This window comes from Borostomias antarcticus, assembly GCF_949987555.1.
Source record: "Borostomias antarcticus genome assembly, chromosome: 1".
NCBI classification, from domain to species: domain Eukaryota; kingdom Metazoa; phylum Chordata; class Actinopteri; order Stomiiformes; family Stomiidae; genus Borostomias; species Borostomias antarcticus.
Genome location: NC_140234.1, coordinates 50555753 through 50573695, shown reverse-complemented (window position 1 = coordinate 50573695; position 17943 = coordinate 50555753). Strand labels below are relative to the sequence as shown.

The 17943-nt window shown below is 43.6% G+C and overlaps 1 protein-coding gene across 1 annotated transcript; it reads right to left on the bottom strand.

Moving 5' to 3' along the window:
* Nucleotides 1-3515: 3515 nt before the first annotated feature.
* On the bottom strand, nucleotides 3516-17293 carry galnt17 (polypeptide N-acetylgalactosaminyltransferase 17; the record flags this gene model as incomplete). The annotated part of the gene is made up of 11 exons (XM_084436202.1): nucleotides 3516-3662; nucleotides 4005-4166; nucleotides 6414-6509; nucleotides 6886-7023; nucleotides 7353-7538; nucleotides 7924-8041; nucleotides 8303-8500; nucleotides 12612-12786; nucleotides 14362-14528; nucleotides 16681-16864; nucleotides 17053-17293. 11 exons carry the CDS (start codon nucleotides 17291-17293, stop codon nucleotides 3516-3518), a joined length of 1812 nt encoding a protein of 603 aa, XP_084292328.1.
* Nucleotides 17294-17943: the final 650 nt, after the last annotated feature.

The window sequence follows — 17943 nt, the reverse complement described above, 5'->3', positions numbered from 1 at the left end:
TGTGCTTGTAGTCTCACACAGTGTCAGTTTTGTCAGTAGCGATGTGAAGTCAGCTGAATGTCACATTCTATTCAAAATGGCTGATCATTCAATGTTTCATTGTATTCTTATTCTTAAAGATTCTTATTTATCTTATCTGTATAAAGGTTGAGTGTTCAACCAAATTGTAGGTGGAATTGCACTGTTTGTGAAAACATATTTAAACAAAGTGTATTTATTGGAATATACTTGCCTATGGCAGAAAATCTCCCTTTGACCTGGAAGAGGTTATATTTAACATCATTATTCAACCTCATTTTTGCACCTCGATGACATTTCTTTGTTCTATGATAAAAATGAGAGCATCTTTTGCAATAGTATCTTTAAAATGTGATGTACACTGGATGAATATAACGGTCACCAATTTAGTTTGATTGGTGGGGAAATTAAAACTTAATTCATAATGATTCTAATGAACTGTGCTGGAACTGGAATAGAAATGTGAATGAGTACTTTATATCCGTAATACATGCGTTCAGAGTTCTAAGTGATGGAACTGTACCTGCCCTCACAGAAGCAAAACATGCCTTGAAATGATTGAGATGATTTAAACTGGGTAAATTTGGAGTGGAACAATCACAGTCTGACTGAGGTAGCATGGTGGTTGAATCACCCATGTCTGTGCTGTATAACACTGTACATAGCTAATATTTAAACAAAATACATAAATACTGTATACACACATGAAACACATACATATATAAACTGCATGCACAACATTTAAACATGTAGACTATCAGGCAATATTTTAAGTTGTACTAATAATAATGATAGAATGAATGACGGATCTGTAAATATTGAAATCTGTACTAAAGTGAATGGGAAAGCATTTATGCAATAAATTATCTTTTTGTAAACCACATTGTTAATAACTGATCTCTTTGTAAACAGCATGGTTGATAATTGCCTTTGGTTTGGAAATGTCTATATCCAACATTCCAAGTGCCTCTTCCATTATATGGCCACAAGATGGAGATATAACTCAGCGGTTCAGTTTTATTGCAAATTATGTTATAACATACAGTTTGGTTAAATCTCAGTGTTTCTTATACCCGTGCATCCTTTCTAGTCTCCATGTGAACATGCATTGAAGGAGACAACATGAGGTTCCTCCCCTCTAATCCTTTCCTCCAACACAATTTGAAAAATAATTAAGTAGACTTTTGAGATGCACCCATCCCTTTTCCCTGTTCAAGTCAACTGTTTTTACCAGTTATGCCATTTATATGGTAAATGGACTGCACTTATATACTTATATACTTTAAAATGGCCTCTCATTAACCCATTCACACACCAATGGCAGAAGCTGCCATGCAAGGTGCTAGCCTGCTCATTGGGAGCAATTTGGGGTTCAGTGTCTTGCTCAAGGACACTGACATATGGACAGGAGGAGGCGGGATTTGAACCGCTGACCCTGCAGTCATTGGATGACCGCTCTACCTCCTGAGCCATAGCCGTCCCCTAAATGCACTTAATTTGTCTGAATTGATTAAACACAAATACCACAACGATTCAAGAGGGAATATGGAAATCACCTCCTTAGACTGGTAAATCCCAAATCCTCAAAATTACCACTGCAAATCATATCCTGTATGGTCTATGCTATACATAGTATAGGAAAAATTGCCTACCACTGAACAATAAAACAATCTGTCTGTTCTGTGATTGTGACTGTAGTTTATCAGCAGTGAACAGTGACACAGCAGCCTGCAGGAGCTGTGCCTCCCAGTGCCCTGTTTAAATGACTGATTAGCATTCAGTGTTAGCATGCAGTCTATGCCCTCCACAGCCAGACCTTCCTCTGTGTCCTTCCTGGTAAAAGGCCTCGTGTGTGAGGAGATGGAGGGTCTGCTCAGCTGCCTCCTTGTGCCTAATGGATGACTTTTTTCCCCTCATATTACCACATTTACTGAATTCATCCATTGCCTGAATCCACATGGGTGATGGTAGCTTCAGATGCTGGTCAGCTGAAGTAATGCTGAATGAGGGGGTAATAATACAATATATGGGATTATTATAAATACATATATGGGAAATATTTTTGCGAGGTCAAATTAGCAGGCAGTTGTTTGGTATGAAAAAGATCATATTTTAGACTTATGGCTAACTAATGAGTTCTAATGTGGTTTTTGGCAGGATGCTGAAATTTTTTTTAGTTCACATCTAGTTTCCCCTATGATTTTACAACTTAATAATTCTGTTTAAAGTTTTGATAATCTGACAACCCCAACGGTTATAAAATTGATAGGGTATATGGAAGACATTTCCTACATTTTTATTTTCCAGAGGTCGCCTACACATGAAATGTATCACCTCCCTTAAGTGTAATAAAATCCTCAAACACAGATTTAGTCCAGCAGTTTATTGGAAGACCGTTCTGGGAGATGAAATCCAACTGATAATACTAGCCTAATAAATATGAATATATGACACCTAATACAATTCAATACAAGGAGCAATGACCTATACCTTTGTGTGATTTTTCATCCACTATCATTGCCTGCTCTTCCATGTGAATGTTAAAAAGTGCCTCAGGTTGCTGCTTGTTTGTTAAGCTTTTTTGTAATAATATGCTAACAAGGTCACTTAATTGGTTGTGGGGGAAATAGCAAAAAAAAATCACTTATAATTGCATTTCCGGTCATGCTATTGGACTTGGATCTGGTGCTACAGATTTCTTTCTAAAGTGTGCTTCAAGTAATTTACCCTATCACTTGTTGAAAATTTAAATCAAAATAGTACAAATCCTATGAATCCATAACCAATCAAAATGTAGGCTTACAGTCAAATAAATTATGAATGTATTCAGACCTGTAATATTACCAAATCCTATTTTGCTGATACTCGATCGTGATTAAAAAGCAATTCCATGACACATTATCTTGAAAAGTTTGTGATTTCAAGTCTCAGTTCTACCTGTTTCACCAATACCCATGAGGAATGGAGGCAGTAGTTAATAATAGACAATAACAGTAGCGACTAACTCACATGCCAAATCAGAGCATTATTAAATTTGGAAGATTTCGTACAATAAATCTAAGCACCAGCTATTCCACTCCCTTTTCAAAGATTAGTTGGCTACAGGGACCATTTCCAAAACTCTCCCATATCTTCCCGTAAACACTTGTGATTTTATGATTTGCTGATATTGGAGGTGACCATAATATGAATGGATATTCCCTCAAAAAAAGTGGACACACTTTTCAAAACCTTTCAGCTCACTTGACACTTGAATGTGATAGTATAATAATTTGCAATAATTGTACATTGATAAAACCTGACAATATAATAATAACATTGGGGAAAATAGTATCACATCCTTTTCACTTATTTGACGATCCAGCAATTACATTATCCAGCCTTCACAAATTAAATGTAATTTGTAAGTAAATAATTAATTTTAATAATGTTTTAATTACATTGCAATTTATTCTGTTATCCAAAGTTTCAGCAGTCCCCAAAGGCGAACAAGTTGGTCAATTGTGGCTGTACTGTTTCACAGTATTCTTTATGGTCCATTTCTGTCCGGAACAGGTCTGGAGAACCAGCTGGTAACCGAAGTAGACGTTGGACTTCACCACCTCCAGACAGCGCCCCGTGGCTCTGTTAATAATCGGCTCATTCTGAACAGCAGAGGAAAAGAACGTTCAGGCTTTAATAGGCTTGGCAAGGTGGTCATGTACCACACCCATATAGAGAGGGATAGATAAGATGTAGGTAGTGGGCATGGTCATCTTATTTAATATGCCGGTTGTAGCTTTTTAGAAATATATGCACAGATTACAAAATTAAGCAATGACATAGAAACCGCTGATACAGTAGCTTATCTCAATGTCAAACCTGTCAGACCTACCAAAATGTAACATCTCTGCAGGAGACTACTATGTACTATGCATACTATACTATGAAATACTACGGTAATGTTGCAAGCCAACATCAGAAGGGTCACTTCATTGGATTCACACCTGGGAGAAGTGCCAGGCCTTCTGCTTGACATTGAAGACCGTCTCACAGTTGACAAGCTGCGGGAAGCTGCTGACCTTATCGTCCATCAGACAGCGTGTGTCCTCCCCTGTGCTGCCCAGGGAACCCAGAAAGAACTCCCCAGTCTTAACATAGCGCCCCAACTAGCAGGGAACAGAGAGAGAAAGAGAAACACAATAACTATGCTGTGATTTAAAAAAATAAAAGGTGTTGACGCAGGGGAAAAAAGACACTGATGTAGTTGGAACCCCCTATTCTTCAGGAAGTTAAAGGGCATATACAGTACAATTCATTTTTAGCAAATTTATATTTGAAAAAAACAACATCACATTTGCAAGTATTCAGATCCTTTGCTTTGACACTCAAAATTTAGCTCCAGTACATCTTGTTTCCATTGATCATCCTTGAGACGTTTAAATAACTTGATTGTTTCTAAAGATGCTGCACTGTCATAAACATCTTACTTAGCTTGTTTTGACTCTTGTTGCACTATAATTTTCCTAACCAGAAGTGAGTTACATAAACCACACATCATTGTGCTCGAGGACATGGCCTTTTTCTATTCATTGATAGAAATTTGTTGAATGGAATTTTGATATGATTCCTATCACGTCTCATTTAAAGAGTGGTTGATGCCAGTGACAAACGTCTCCGTTTAGCAGACATTCATTGTACTTTCAACCTCTCCGTCGTCTCTGGTAAGCTCCCTCTTGAGTGGAAATCTGCTAGGGTGATTCCGCTACATAAGGGAGGTGATAAGGATAAGTTGGATAATTATAGACCTATCTCTAGGTTACCCTGCCTGGCAAAAGTACTTGAGACTTTAGTAAATAATCAACTTAAATCCTTTCTCTCTATCAATTCAGTACTCAGTCCTCATCAGTCTGGCTTTAGAGCCCAGCATAGTATAACCTCGGCGATTACCTTGGTTGTGAATGATATTACTTCAGCCTTAGATAAGAAAAAACACTGTGCAGCCCTATTTATAGACCTTTCGAAAGCGTTTGACACAGTTGATCATTCACTGCTACTGAATAGACTAGCTAGCATTGGTCTAGATGAAGGTGCCCTCAGCTGGTTCCAGGATTATCTATCAACTAGGCACCAATGTGTGAGAGTTGGTCATGCCCGGTCTGAGTTCCTGTCCTTAACCAAAGGAGTCCCTCAGGGTTCAGTGCTGGGTCCTGTCCTTTTTACAATCTACATAAACAATATTGTATCTGCATTGAATGGGTCATGTCAAGCACATCTTTATGCTGACGATACAGTTATCTATTGTTCTGCAGATTCTGTGCAGTCAGCCACTGAAAAGCTGCAGCTTTCCTTTATTGCATTGCAAGAGGTCCTTTTTCATCTTAAACTCGTTCTCAACGCTAGCAAAACAAAGTTTATGTTATTTTCAAGGGCTAAAAATATTGATTATGATAAATTACAGATATCATAAAAAAATGGCATTCAAATAGAGAGAGTCACAGAGTATATAAATACCATGTTGAGAATCTTGCTTCTAAGCTGCGATCATCAATATTTTTATCTGTTCTTGATTATGGTGACTTAATTTATCGGCACGCCGCAGCCTCTACATTGAAACCTCTGGACTCTGTGTACCACTCTGCACTTAGATTCATTACAGAAGACAAGCATGATACACATCATTGTATTCTGTATAGTAAAGTTGGTTGGTCATCCCTAGCAGATCGGCGTGACCATCACTGGTATCTGTATATCTTTAAGGCAGTTATCGGTAGACTACCCCCTTATATTGCCGCCCTACTGGACTGGAACATTCCTTCCTATCAGACTCGTTCCAGTAACTGGCTTGTCAAGGTCCCTCGAGCTAATACAGAGCTTGGCAGGACAGCGTTCTCATATGCTGCTCCAAAGTCTTGGAATGACCTTCAGACTTGGTTGAAGATGGAGGTTCTCCCTTCAATTACAGAGTTTAAAAACATGATCTCTGTCTTTGGTGATTCGAGCTGTAATTGTTGTTTTATTTGATGTGTGATGTGACGTTTATTTGATGTGTGCATTGTTCACACGGTGACACTGTAAATGAGGTGCATGCACCTCAGTGTCCTTTCGAGTTTAAATAAAGGTTTGAAATGAAATGAGACTTTGACTGGGGCCACTGCTGGTATCGGCTTTGTCATCTAAAGAAGCGCTGCACAGTACTTTCTGGTACCACCAGTGTAGCTTGTGCTTGTCCTTTCATCTGGAAAACAGGTCATGGACTTCTCTAAATATACATCAATATAATTTATATACATAGACCTATTGTATCAAAGAAAGCAATATAGATACAGTATGACATTCACTGAAACTGTATCTGTATTTTGTTTTTATAGAACTTGACCCAAGAGAACACAAGTCTGTATGCATGTAGCAGCCACCTGAGGTGCCAGTCCATGACAGGGGTGCAGTATGGCCGTGTGGTTCTCCTTCTCTCCCTGGTCCAAACACAGGTGTGTGGCGTTCTCATTACGCACCTACAGAAACACAAACAGAGAGCGAAAGAGTGGGAGGAAAATGGAAAGATGAGCTGCATTTATAAAAAATGTTGTAGGTTGAAGTTGTCACTAGATACTGATCTTGAGTCTCTTAATGGTTAAGTTTAGCATTTACAGAGCATAAATTGTTCTTTAGATCAGTACACAATAACATAATTGTTACAACATTTTGTGGGTGTCCCCCTATAGATACCATATCTATAATACCTGAACAAAATTCAACTATCAAACCAGTTGATAGTTTGTTGATGGTATGAGAGTAGCATCATCTCAGTACAGTACTGTAGTGCTACCAATTCTTAAACTTGACATGCATTTTCTGAAACCTTACCTGTATGTCCAACCACTGACTCACCTCCCCATAGTAGAGTGTGTTGTTGTACCTTCTCATCTCTGGATAGACGTTGTCCAAGTACCACTCAAAGTTTTTACACTGCAGTCTTTTCCTCAACTCAATCCTCTGGGAGATGTCTCCAATGTCTATCCCATGGTTCTGCATGAATATATCCAGGGTTACAGAGACCAAGTCTCAACACAACACTGGTCATATCGAGTAAGTTACTGTAGTTCTATGGTCAAGGAGTTTTACAGTCTGAAAATAAACAGATATCGGCACTTAAGGGTCTTTTAAATAATAACAACTCAGAAATCAAGTGGTCTATGCTGAAAATTATATACTGTATGCTCCAAGCTGTTTTATCTTTAAGCAATCATTCTCTACAGTACTGTGCAAATCAATTCTAGAAACAATTCAGAACAATGCTAACTTCACAGTTGATCTTGAGTGGCTAATGACAGAAACAGTCCCCTCTCCTCATTCACCTGCATTGGTATGTTCCAGGCCATGTAGACGGCGGACTTGAAGTCGTCCAGCCAGACCTCTGCCACGCGTAGGGCGTTGCGGCGTGTGTGGAGGGCCAGGTTGCTGAGGTAGGGCTTCTTGGTCCTGGCGATGTGAGCCACTCTGGAGCAGGGGAGCACTTCCATGCTGCCCCCACACAGCCACACCTGGAGGCCAGTAGTGAAGAAGGTCCACACATACACACACACACACACACACACACACACAAAGAAGTGCATTTGGATTATCACATCTTTAGCAACACATCTTTACAAACCCAGTACAACGGAATACACAATGCATTCTTAGACAATTCACCATGCACACAGTCACACTTTGCTCCCTGGCCAAGTCCACAACAGCATTCAGCCTTCTCCTCCACCTGTACGTATTCATCTTCATCCCCCCTCCACACAGTCAAAAGACACTTTCACACTTTATCCTCTAGGGCTCCTAAATGGTGGTTCATTTATCAGTAGTGCCACAATGTGGCGACCCATGCTCCATTTAAAAGAGGGGAGAGGTGAAATTGAAAATGGGTGACACACAAACCCTGATCCCCAGCTCTATATTCTCCCCTCCGTAGACGTCCATGCCAGAGTCCAGCAGTCCCAGCTCCCCAAAGAACTCCCGGTTGGCCACGAAGGAACAGCCAATCATTGCAGGGGTCCTGGTGGGGGCATGAGTGAATGGTGGAATTATTTTTTTAGAGAACCGTTTGCTTATTGCATTGTGTGAGGGATACAAGCAATCACTGTGTGGGTGTGGGCTTGAAAATGGGACAATTACCCAGTAAAAATAGCATGCTAGCAAGCTAAGCCCTAGAACAAACCAATTAGCTGCAATGCCAACATTATAAAATAGTTTATTTTTGTTATTACTATAGTATTGTTTATGTTACTCTGTGTGTGTGTCCATGTAGTATATGGACCTAATTGGGGCGGAGGTATCTCCGTCATCCCACCACTTCTTGGGCGGGCTGATGTACATGCACCACAGCTCCCAGTTGTAGCCGTGGCCAGAGTTCTCGTAGCGCTCCAGCTCGAACGACTCATGCTTGATGTTATCGATGGAGGGCAAGATGATCCTCCGGTGGTCTGCTTTGATTCTGGTCAGAACCGGCTCAGCCCTGGCAGAGAGAGACAAGACAGATGAACTTCTCTTATTCTCTCTCTTTCTCTCTTTTCATTTATCTTTCTCTCTCTCTCTCTCTCTCTCTCTCTTTCTCTCTCTAAGTTAGTCCCTTTTGGTTCCTCCAAGCTGGACTTCTTAGGTGTCCTTTACGAATCGACTCAGGGGGTCAGTCCACAGAGAGAAGCTTTGGAAAGCTCTGGGCCGTGTTTCTTGAGTTTCAATGTACCTTAGCGCTCTAAGAAGGTTTCTAAGGTGCAATGTGTGTGCCATATACAAGTCAACCCTGGTCTACATTACATATTACGTTCTAATGGGACACTCCATGGTAGACCTACTTCATGCAGTCATGAGCATGTCTGTTCATGTCTGCAGTTTTAAATGTTGGTTTATGATGACAAGAATTCAAGATTCAAGATCCGTTTTATTAGCCATGTACTGTATATGCTTCACACACTAGGAATTTGACTAGTGTTAGGCATACGCTATTGCAGACGACATTGGATAGGGTGCAGGACAGTGCAAATGCAATACAAAACAAAAAACTGTGCAAATACAACATACAGTGCAAACAATATACAGTGCAATATACAAAATACGATATACTGTTAAAAAAGGGAGGAACAAATGCAATTTACATACTACATACAGAATGGAGTGTGGTGAGTCTGTACAGTGTGTGTGCAAAGTGTACTGTGATAGATGAGCAATGTTATATGTATACAGTGTGTGCTATGTGTGTGCTGTTGAGGTATATGGAACAATCAAAGGTCGTGTGCAAGTGGTGCTGTGCAGGGGGCTACAAGCGTTGTTAAGGAGTCTGATGGCCATGGGACAGAAGTTGTTTTTGTGGCGTATGGACCCAATCCCGATTGACTGCAGTCTCCTGCCAGAGGGGAGTGGGTCAAAGAGACCGTGACAGGGATGGGAGGGGTCGGCAGGGGCGGCGCATGCGCTTGGCATACAAGGCAATTGCCTATGGCGCCGAGCCACTAGGGGCCCCACAGGTCACAGGTTAATGAAGAAAACAATAGAAAACAAACAAAAATTGCAGAGAAACAATTCAACCGAAAAAAGAGAGAAACTGTTCGAGAAAACAACACCCAAATGAAACGGTCAAAACCTAGTGGTGCACAACACTCAGACGCTGTGCACTTGAAAAGACACAGGCCTTCGAATTGTATCCAAAATTAACATCGTTTTTCACGAGTCAGAGTGGCTCTGCGCGCGCCGGCGGCGATTCTACACCTGTTGTTGCCAGGGATGGCGGCGAAATGGAGCAGGATGAGTAGCGTTTCGGGTACAGTTTCGATCAATGTGCGTGAGAGAGGGAGAGAGAGAGAGAGAGCCAACTGCGCTGCGCATGAGAAGAAAGATAGACAGTATTATTATGGTGACTTAAACACTTGCCTTACTGTTTAAGCTGTGAAATAAATGTATTATCTCATTTTCAAACAGTTGTCTGGCATTGCTATTTAGCATTTGAGTGATATCCCTAATAATAATAATAATAATAATAGCTGCCTGCTATGGGCTTATGGCATCATGTCCTTGTATGCGGACAGCAACGTGGGGGGCGGGGGCGCACTGTTGTTATTTTGCCTAGGGCGGTCAATTGCCTCCCGGGGGGTCGGACACAATCTTTCTGGCCTGTTTTAGGGACCTGGAGGCATGCAGGTCCTGCAGAGGCAGATCATCCTCTCATCGGAGGAGATTATGTGCTGCAGTCTGCCCTTGTTGCTGTTGAGAACCAGATGGTGATGGAAGAGGTGAGGATGGACTCCATGATGGAGGTGTAGAAGAGTGCCATCATTGCCTGGCATGTTGAATTTCTTCAGCTGTCTCAGGAAGGACACTCTCTGCTGTGCTATTTGGTGAGGGAGCTGATGTACAGCTCCCATTTGAGGTCCCAGGAGATGGTGGTGCCCAGGAAGTGGAAGGACTCAACAGTGGTCACTGGGTTGAGCACAGCCTTGGTGGGAGCCTGTGCTGATGGTCCTGGAGATGTGCTTGCCTAGTTTCATGTGCTGCTTCCTGCCAGAAAGGAAGTCTGTGATCCACCTGTAGGTGGGGTCGGGCATGCGCATCTGGGAGAGCACGCCCTCCAGAGTGAACGGGATGATGGTGTTGAAAGCAGAGCTGAAGTCCACAGACAGCATAGGTGCCTGCGGACTTCAGATACTGGAGAATGAAGTGAGGGGCCATGTTAACTGTGTCGTCCACTGACCTGTTGGCTCTGTAGGCGAACTGCAGGGGGTCCAGGAGAGGGTCTGTGATTGATTTGAGATACCCCAGAGCAAGGCACTCAAAAACCTTAATTCCTACAGGGGTCAGGGTGACGGTTCTGTAGTTGTTGAAGGAGGTGATCCTTGCTTTCTTGGGGACGGGGATGATGGTTGAGGTCTTGAAGCAGGCTGGAACATAGCATGTCTTTAGTGAGGTGTTGAAGATGTCAGTGTACACTGGGGACAGCTGATCAGCACAGTACCTCAGCATGGAGGGGGAGACGGAGTCCGGTCCTGCCGCTGTCTGGGGGTTCTGTCTCTTGAACAGGCAGTTCACGTCCTTCTCTAGGATGGTGAGAGGCTGTGTTGCAATGGGGGGGCAGCAGCTGTGGAGAGGTCCGGGCCACTGCTGGGGTGGGGCTGGGTTGATGTGGCTGTTGAGTGTGGGGGGTGCCGAGGGGACCCATTGCTTTTCAAACCTGGTTGGCTGTATTGTTGTATTTTATCTTGGTGCGGGTTGGAATGCATACGTTCTTGACAAAGCTGATGTGTGATGACACAGTGTATGTGTACTCGGCCTGGTTGTGAGTGCCTGCGCAGTCAATGTAGCCCTGATCATGGCCTGTCCACTCTAGCCGGGGCGTATGATTTCTCCTGAGCCTCATTGGTCCACCCCTTTTATGTCCTCACGACAGGCTTGGAGAGTTTCAGTTTCTGCCTATATTCAGGGATCAAGTGGACGATGGCGTGGTCAGAGTGGCCCAGCGCAAAATGAGAGATGACGTGGTAGGCGTTGGTTAGTGTGGTGGTGTGATGGCAGTATTTGGGGGAGTTCATGGCTGAGATTAGTTCTGTTGAAGTCACCTAGGACAATAACAAAGGCGTCCAGGTACTTACGCTCCACACCGAGAACAGTGCTGCTGTATCACTGTCACGTCCCTATAACATGAGTTATTCACATAAAAGTCCCTCCGCCTTTTCTCCTGCCGGAGAGGCCTGGGTCGTGGTCAGCTCTGAACAGTTTGAATCCGTCTAGCTGTACTGCGGGATCCTGAGTTGACTCATTCAACCAGGTCTCGGTAAAGGTCAGGATAGCAGATTAGGAAAGTCCTTGTTATTCGCTACTAGCAGCTGGAGTTTGTCCTTTTTACTGCATAGAGAGCATACATTTGGTAGGAAAATACCTGGTAGTGCTGTGCAAGTTCCGCCTTAGACAAACGAGAGCCCCCGCTCTTTTTCCTCTTTGTCTACGCCTTCGTTGAATGGACAATACACAGTGTCTTTGACCACAATATCCAATAGTTCCATGGTAGGGATGAGAAAGTTGGGTATTAAATCTGCATGGGTTGATTCCCTTATGCTCATAGGGTTGATTCCCTTATGCTCTTAAGTTCCTCTCTGATGAGGGAACTGCTGGTTCTATCGCAAAACACGAAATTACACAAAAAGACAACAGAAAACAGCGTGGACCAAAACACCGGGGCTGCCATTGTGGCACCTGCGCAGTTGGACCTATCTAGGAACTGAGCCAACTCCTATGAGGATGTCATGAGTTTTCAAGACATAAGGCAACATATTTCTGTTGCCTTGTGAGACCATCATGATCTTGCGAGCTCACATTCTGTTTGTCACACAGATGAGGCTGGCCAGGCTAAACAAAAATCCATTTGTACTTCGAGTAAATTTTACTTGGGCAATAAATTTTACTTAGTAACTCCTAATATTCATATTCAAGTACAAGTCTATTTTGGGTCTGTTTTTTGTTTTAATTACACAATATTGCTATAAGGATACTTCATTGAGTATATTGAATAAACTGAAAATTAAAACATTCATTTAGTAGACATAGACCACTTCAGTGTGACGAGGCAGCGATGGACTCACCAGGTAGGTGTGAACTCAACATGAGCGTCAAAGAAGCCCGTCACCTCGCCACTGGCCACCTTCCAGCCCTCGATACGTGCACGGATAAGCCCCTCCCTCCTCTGGTTCCTCACAATCTTCACCAGGCCTGGGTAACGCTTGTTCACATAGTCCTCCAGAGGGCCTTTCAGTTGCTCTGTGAAGCACAGGATGGGTAGAGTTACACGCACGCACGCACGCGTGTGCGCACACACACCACAAATACCAAGACATCCCCATGTCAAAAAACAAACACCAAAGAGAGTTTAGCACTTCCTGTGTTCTACCTCTTGATCTTTCGCTCAAGTGATCAGCCTCCCACTTGACACACCCAGCATCACACAAACACATGACCCATGCACAATGCTCCCTCACTTCACACCATGCACACACACACACACACACACACACACCTCTTTCCCTCTCTCTTTTCCATACACCCACGCTATCTTCTCAGGCCATATTTTTTCCCGGTGGAAGCAGCCACACCTCAGTGCATGGCTGAGAGCAGAGCAGAGAGTTTTGTGGACAGTAAGAGAGTGTGTATTAATTGTTTGCATGCCTCTCCACCTCCCCGTAATAGATGGCTGGCCCCATGCCATCCAGCCATGCCTAGAAAAGGGCAGAATTGAACTGTCTGCAGCACATACCACATATTCTAGCCTTGTAACTTTCCCCACTCCCAGTATCCCCATTTCACTCCTCCATTTGTCTGCCCTCTCTAATTCCCTCAGCCTCTCCACCTATTTTCTACTGGCCTATCTCCCTCCTTCGTTCTCTCTCTCTCTCTCTCTCTCCCTGCTCTTTGTCCATTGCAAAGGACAGAGAATGAGGACAGAGAAGGGGCAAAACAGGATGGGCAATGGGTGAAGAGTGCAATGGGCATTACACTCTTCACCCATTGCCCGTCCTGTTTTGCCCCTTCTGTCCTCATGTCTTCCCCCTCCCTCCCTCCCTCCCTCCCTCCCTCCCTCCCTCTCTCCCTCTCCATCCCCCCACAACACAGCACAGCAGGCCCCAATAAATGAAACCCAAGACATCTTATTGTGGTGCTCCATCTCAACGCTGACATCATCTGTCCCCAGCCTCAGTAACACAGACATGAATTCTGTCAAGGAGACTCGCTGGCTGCCTGTCAACTTGTTGCCAGGTCACTATACTGTAGTTCAGCTGTGGGTGGTGACATGGTCGTGCCATGTGTCAGGGCTGCTTTATTTTGTTTATACTGACCCCCCTCCCCCCCTCCCAAGGCCAATTGTCTTCTGCTCTTCTATCTCAACCATCAGTTGAGTCTAGCACATGTCAGCCAATATGGCCGGTGGTCTTAAATGTTGTGAGCTAGCGTTGGGGTTAAGTGCCTCAAGTGCCACACAATGGTGGGCAGCGCTTCAAGCATCTGTTAAGATCCCACCTTGTCAAGTGGCCTGGCACAGTCTTGAACCAGCAACCTTTTGGTTACTAGTCTCATGCTCTAACCACACCAACCTTTCCAGATGAGACAGAATGTAAACTAATGTGTGTAAAAAATGCACATAAGTTATGCAAACCATAAGTACAGGTATGCAGGACATGTACAGGAGTGGAATGTGTCTACTGTCTACATGGCTGGACATACACTACAGTATGGCTTTTAATCAGTGTACTCTTTGTGGGAGACTTGAGAACTTGTTAGCTCCCAAAATGAATGAATACATGTGCTTTAGCTCACTGGCTAATGCAATCTTTTACTAACCGTCATCGCTGTTGTCGTCCACCAGGATGATTTCCTTGAGCACGTGGGCTGGTGTGTGATTGACAGCTGAGTGAACGGAGCGCAGGATCACCGACAAAGCTTCATTGACAAAGATGAAGATGAGGGAGATTGTGGGAAGGTCCCTGGGGTAGATAGCCTTTTTACACCTGACACACACACATACACACACACACACACATCAAATTACGCCCCAAAATCGGCTTATACAGTATTATTGGAAAGTCACACTCATGGAAGGACACAGTGGGTCCAAGTCAACTGTGCCGCACATTCTTTTGTCATGTTTTTCCATACATTGACAGTATGTACATGCACATGCATTTCCACTTAAGAGGTTAACCTTGGATAGACCTACAAAGAATCAGAGCAACGAGACGTGGGTAAGTCATCATATAATCGCATCAAGTGGGTACAATCATTGCATGAAACCTGCCCCATATTAGATAAACGGTTGTGATTGGCTCAGGGATTGAACGGGAGGGTTTCCAGACTGATGCCTGGAGAAAAACAGAATGTGAGCTCATGTGATCAGTATGGCGATGCCAGGCTAAGTCTGATTGGCTGCCAGTCTGTTCACAGAGATGAAAGGGAATCATGTGCCTCTTCCTGTTTACCACCGTCACACTTAAAAAATAAAAATAAAATAAAAATTCCAGCCCAATCACAGTGTAGCACATGAGGCAGAGCTAAGAAAGCTATTTTTACTGCAGTCTTTTGTTTTAAGACTCGCTAATGAGAAGAAGGGCCAGTCAGTCAACTAGCAGGAGAGAAAATTGGATACGTGAAGTGAAGAGAGGCATAAGCAGAGAAAAGGGAGACAAATTAGAGTAGTGGGAAGATAAATCTGTAGAGGATTAGGCACTGTTAAGTCTAGCTTGAAGCTTCCTGTGCCACGGGTCATAGAGCTACACACACCCCAGAGAGAGAGTGAGAGAGAGACCAGAGGCATAGAGCCCAGAGATACCCTTGTCTCGTGCTGCTTTGATCTCTCCTGGAACACAGGAGCTAAAATAACAAATGACTGTCGGGGTTCCTGTTCCCCCACTGATGAGGCACAGCTAGTGACACCGTCAGGATGAGGGGCTTCTCATCACTGGCTTTCAGATAGTTGCTTTCTTCAAGATTGATAAAATTGATAAGAGGAAGTTTTTTACCACAAACGATTTGGATATTTTGCATTTGAATCTAACTTATTGAATTGACCAAATTGAAATGGGATAGACCCCAACCCTGTCCATATACTGTATATGGACACATGGCTATACTAAATATAGGTTCAAGCACAAACGCGTCATACCCAGCAGTGTGTGTGTGTGTGTGTGTGCAGGGGCGGAGTTTCCCGGTGGCCTGCCCCCCCCCCCCTGTCAACAAATCGCACGACTATCAGAATTGCCTGTCAGCAAAATGAAACTGAAAGTGTTCCATCGCAACGCATTGGCTCGTGGCCTGACTGGGGCTACATTTCCCGGCCTGAATTATTTCCCCAGTCCGCCCCTGTGTGTGTGCGTGTGTGTGTGTGTGTGTGTGTGTGTGTGTGTGTGTGTGTGTGTGTGTGTGCGCGTGCGTGTGAGCGTGTGTGGGCATCTCTATCCACATTTATACTACGAATTCGTCAGAAAGAAGTCAATGAAAGACCCAGAGCCTTCTTAGGCTAAAGCTGCATGTACACTGTGCGATAAAACCCACAATTCATACAAAGAGGTTGTAAGGTGGTCGTGGGTTGTCGCAGACAATCGTAGCTCATCGTATGCAAAATCAGGACTGCGTGAGAAGGTGTATGATCTGCGATTCATTGCTACGACGTTCTACGATGAGGCTATGACCTCCCGACAAAATATCTGGCATGTCAGATATTTTTGTCGTAGATCGCAGATCATATAGAAGTTTAGCCAAGATGAATCGTGGACATAATCGTGGCTGACAGAAATCATAGTGTGAATACAAATCGCATTGTGTGAATACGCACGTCGTATGTTCGTATGGTCTTAAGACGACTTATGGACTTATGTCGTACAGTGTACAGAAGGCTTTAAAAGCGTCATAGATCACCAAGGTACATTGTATCTGGGAAACGCGGCCCTGGTCTGTTCGACCACGAAGCAAGAGATGACAAAAACACTGAACATCTACTGCTGTCTTTGATCAGAGTCTGACAGGGGACACATCTATATCAATAGTAGCATGCAGAATTGCCACCACAACACATTAGAGATATGCTTTTTGTGTTATGGCACAACTGGATTTGCCTTTGACAGTCCATTTCTGACTACACACTTAGTCAGCTGAGGCAACACTCACTTGTTGGGGCGGTAGTCTGGAATGGTCCTGTCCAGTGAGATTTTGTCACTGAGGTAGGCATTGTAGCCGTACTTCTCTCTCAGGACTTTGGCACTGCTCTGCTCGGCTGGGGACAGGGTGGCAGGCAGGCCTCCTCTCCCTCGTCCCCCGAATCCCTCAATAAGCCCCAGTGACTTGGACAGACCTGGGAAAAGTGAAGCATCCATGTTAGCTACTACTTTTGCATCCATATATCCTCCCTTGAGGAGATAAAAGATAATTATATGCCACCAGGGACAGACATTAAGAAGTAGCTGTACAATAAAGGACTTTTATAATAGATGCAATATTTTGTGGCTTAATATGCTAAACTAAACATGAATGTAGCCATACCATTTAGCTGTCTGTAGACCACATCCTCCAATGACCCCAGTCTCTTCAGCAACACCTCATGGCTAATGCTGGAGCCTTGATTTGTGCTATTGGTCCACAATCTCTTCCGATCTCCTGATGGGTTCAGACCAGTGCCTTTGACATTGCTTGTATTGCATCTGGCCCAAAAAGTCATGAACCCTGCGACCACAATCACGTTGAGCACCAAGAACACTCTCCATCTTCTGAACACAGAAGCCATTAAACTCACTGCTGTCCGGGATCCGAGGAGCACAATCCTTGAAGAAATGCTACAGGGGTCCCTGTGTTTCGATGCATAATAAACTACAAGAAGATAAAGATAATAAGATAAGACAGAAAAAACAGTGGGCATGCCCTGGCCATAATGCTGCATCTGACTGGGTTGTGGTCGATAATGACCGGCTACAGGTTGTCTGGCTAGAGACTAGCTGGATGCAGATGTCAAGTTTTATAATTTACAGTATTTGATACACACAAACACACACACACACACACACAGGTGGTAATGAATGAGCCTTAGGAAATGTGGTTCCTGAACAGAGAACATTAGTGAACATGTATAGCCTTAGCCTACAGCCTACACAAATTGACTCTTTGGCGATATAGTGATGTGATATTGTCATAGAAATTATAGTTTCATCACCTCCTTTTCTAATTCACCACCTCCCTCAACCTTTCACATAGCTGTGCTAACCTAATTCATGACAGGATGACCTCTAGGAGGTCAACACACCTAGACGTCTACTCCAGAATAGCCATCCTTTGTCCCTTTGTCTCTTCAAGAAATTACCGCCTTTTCTCATGTCACATGTCTGTATTCTCGACCACTGTTGATGACGCCTGCCATTTAATATGACGTACAATGGGTTA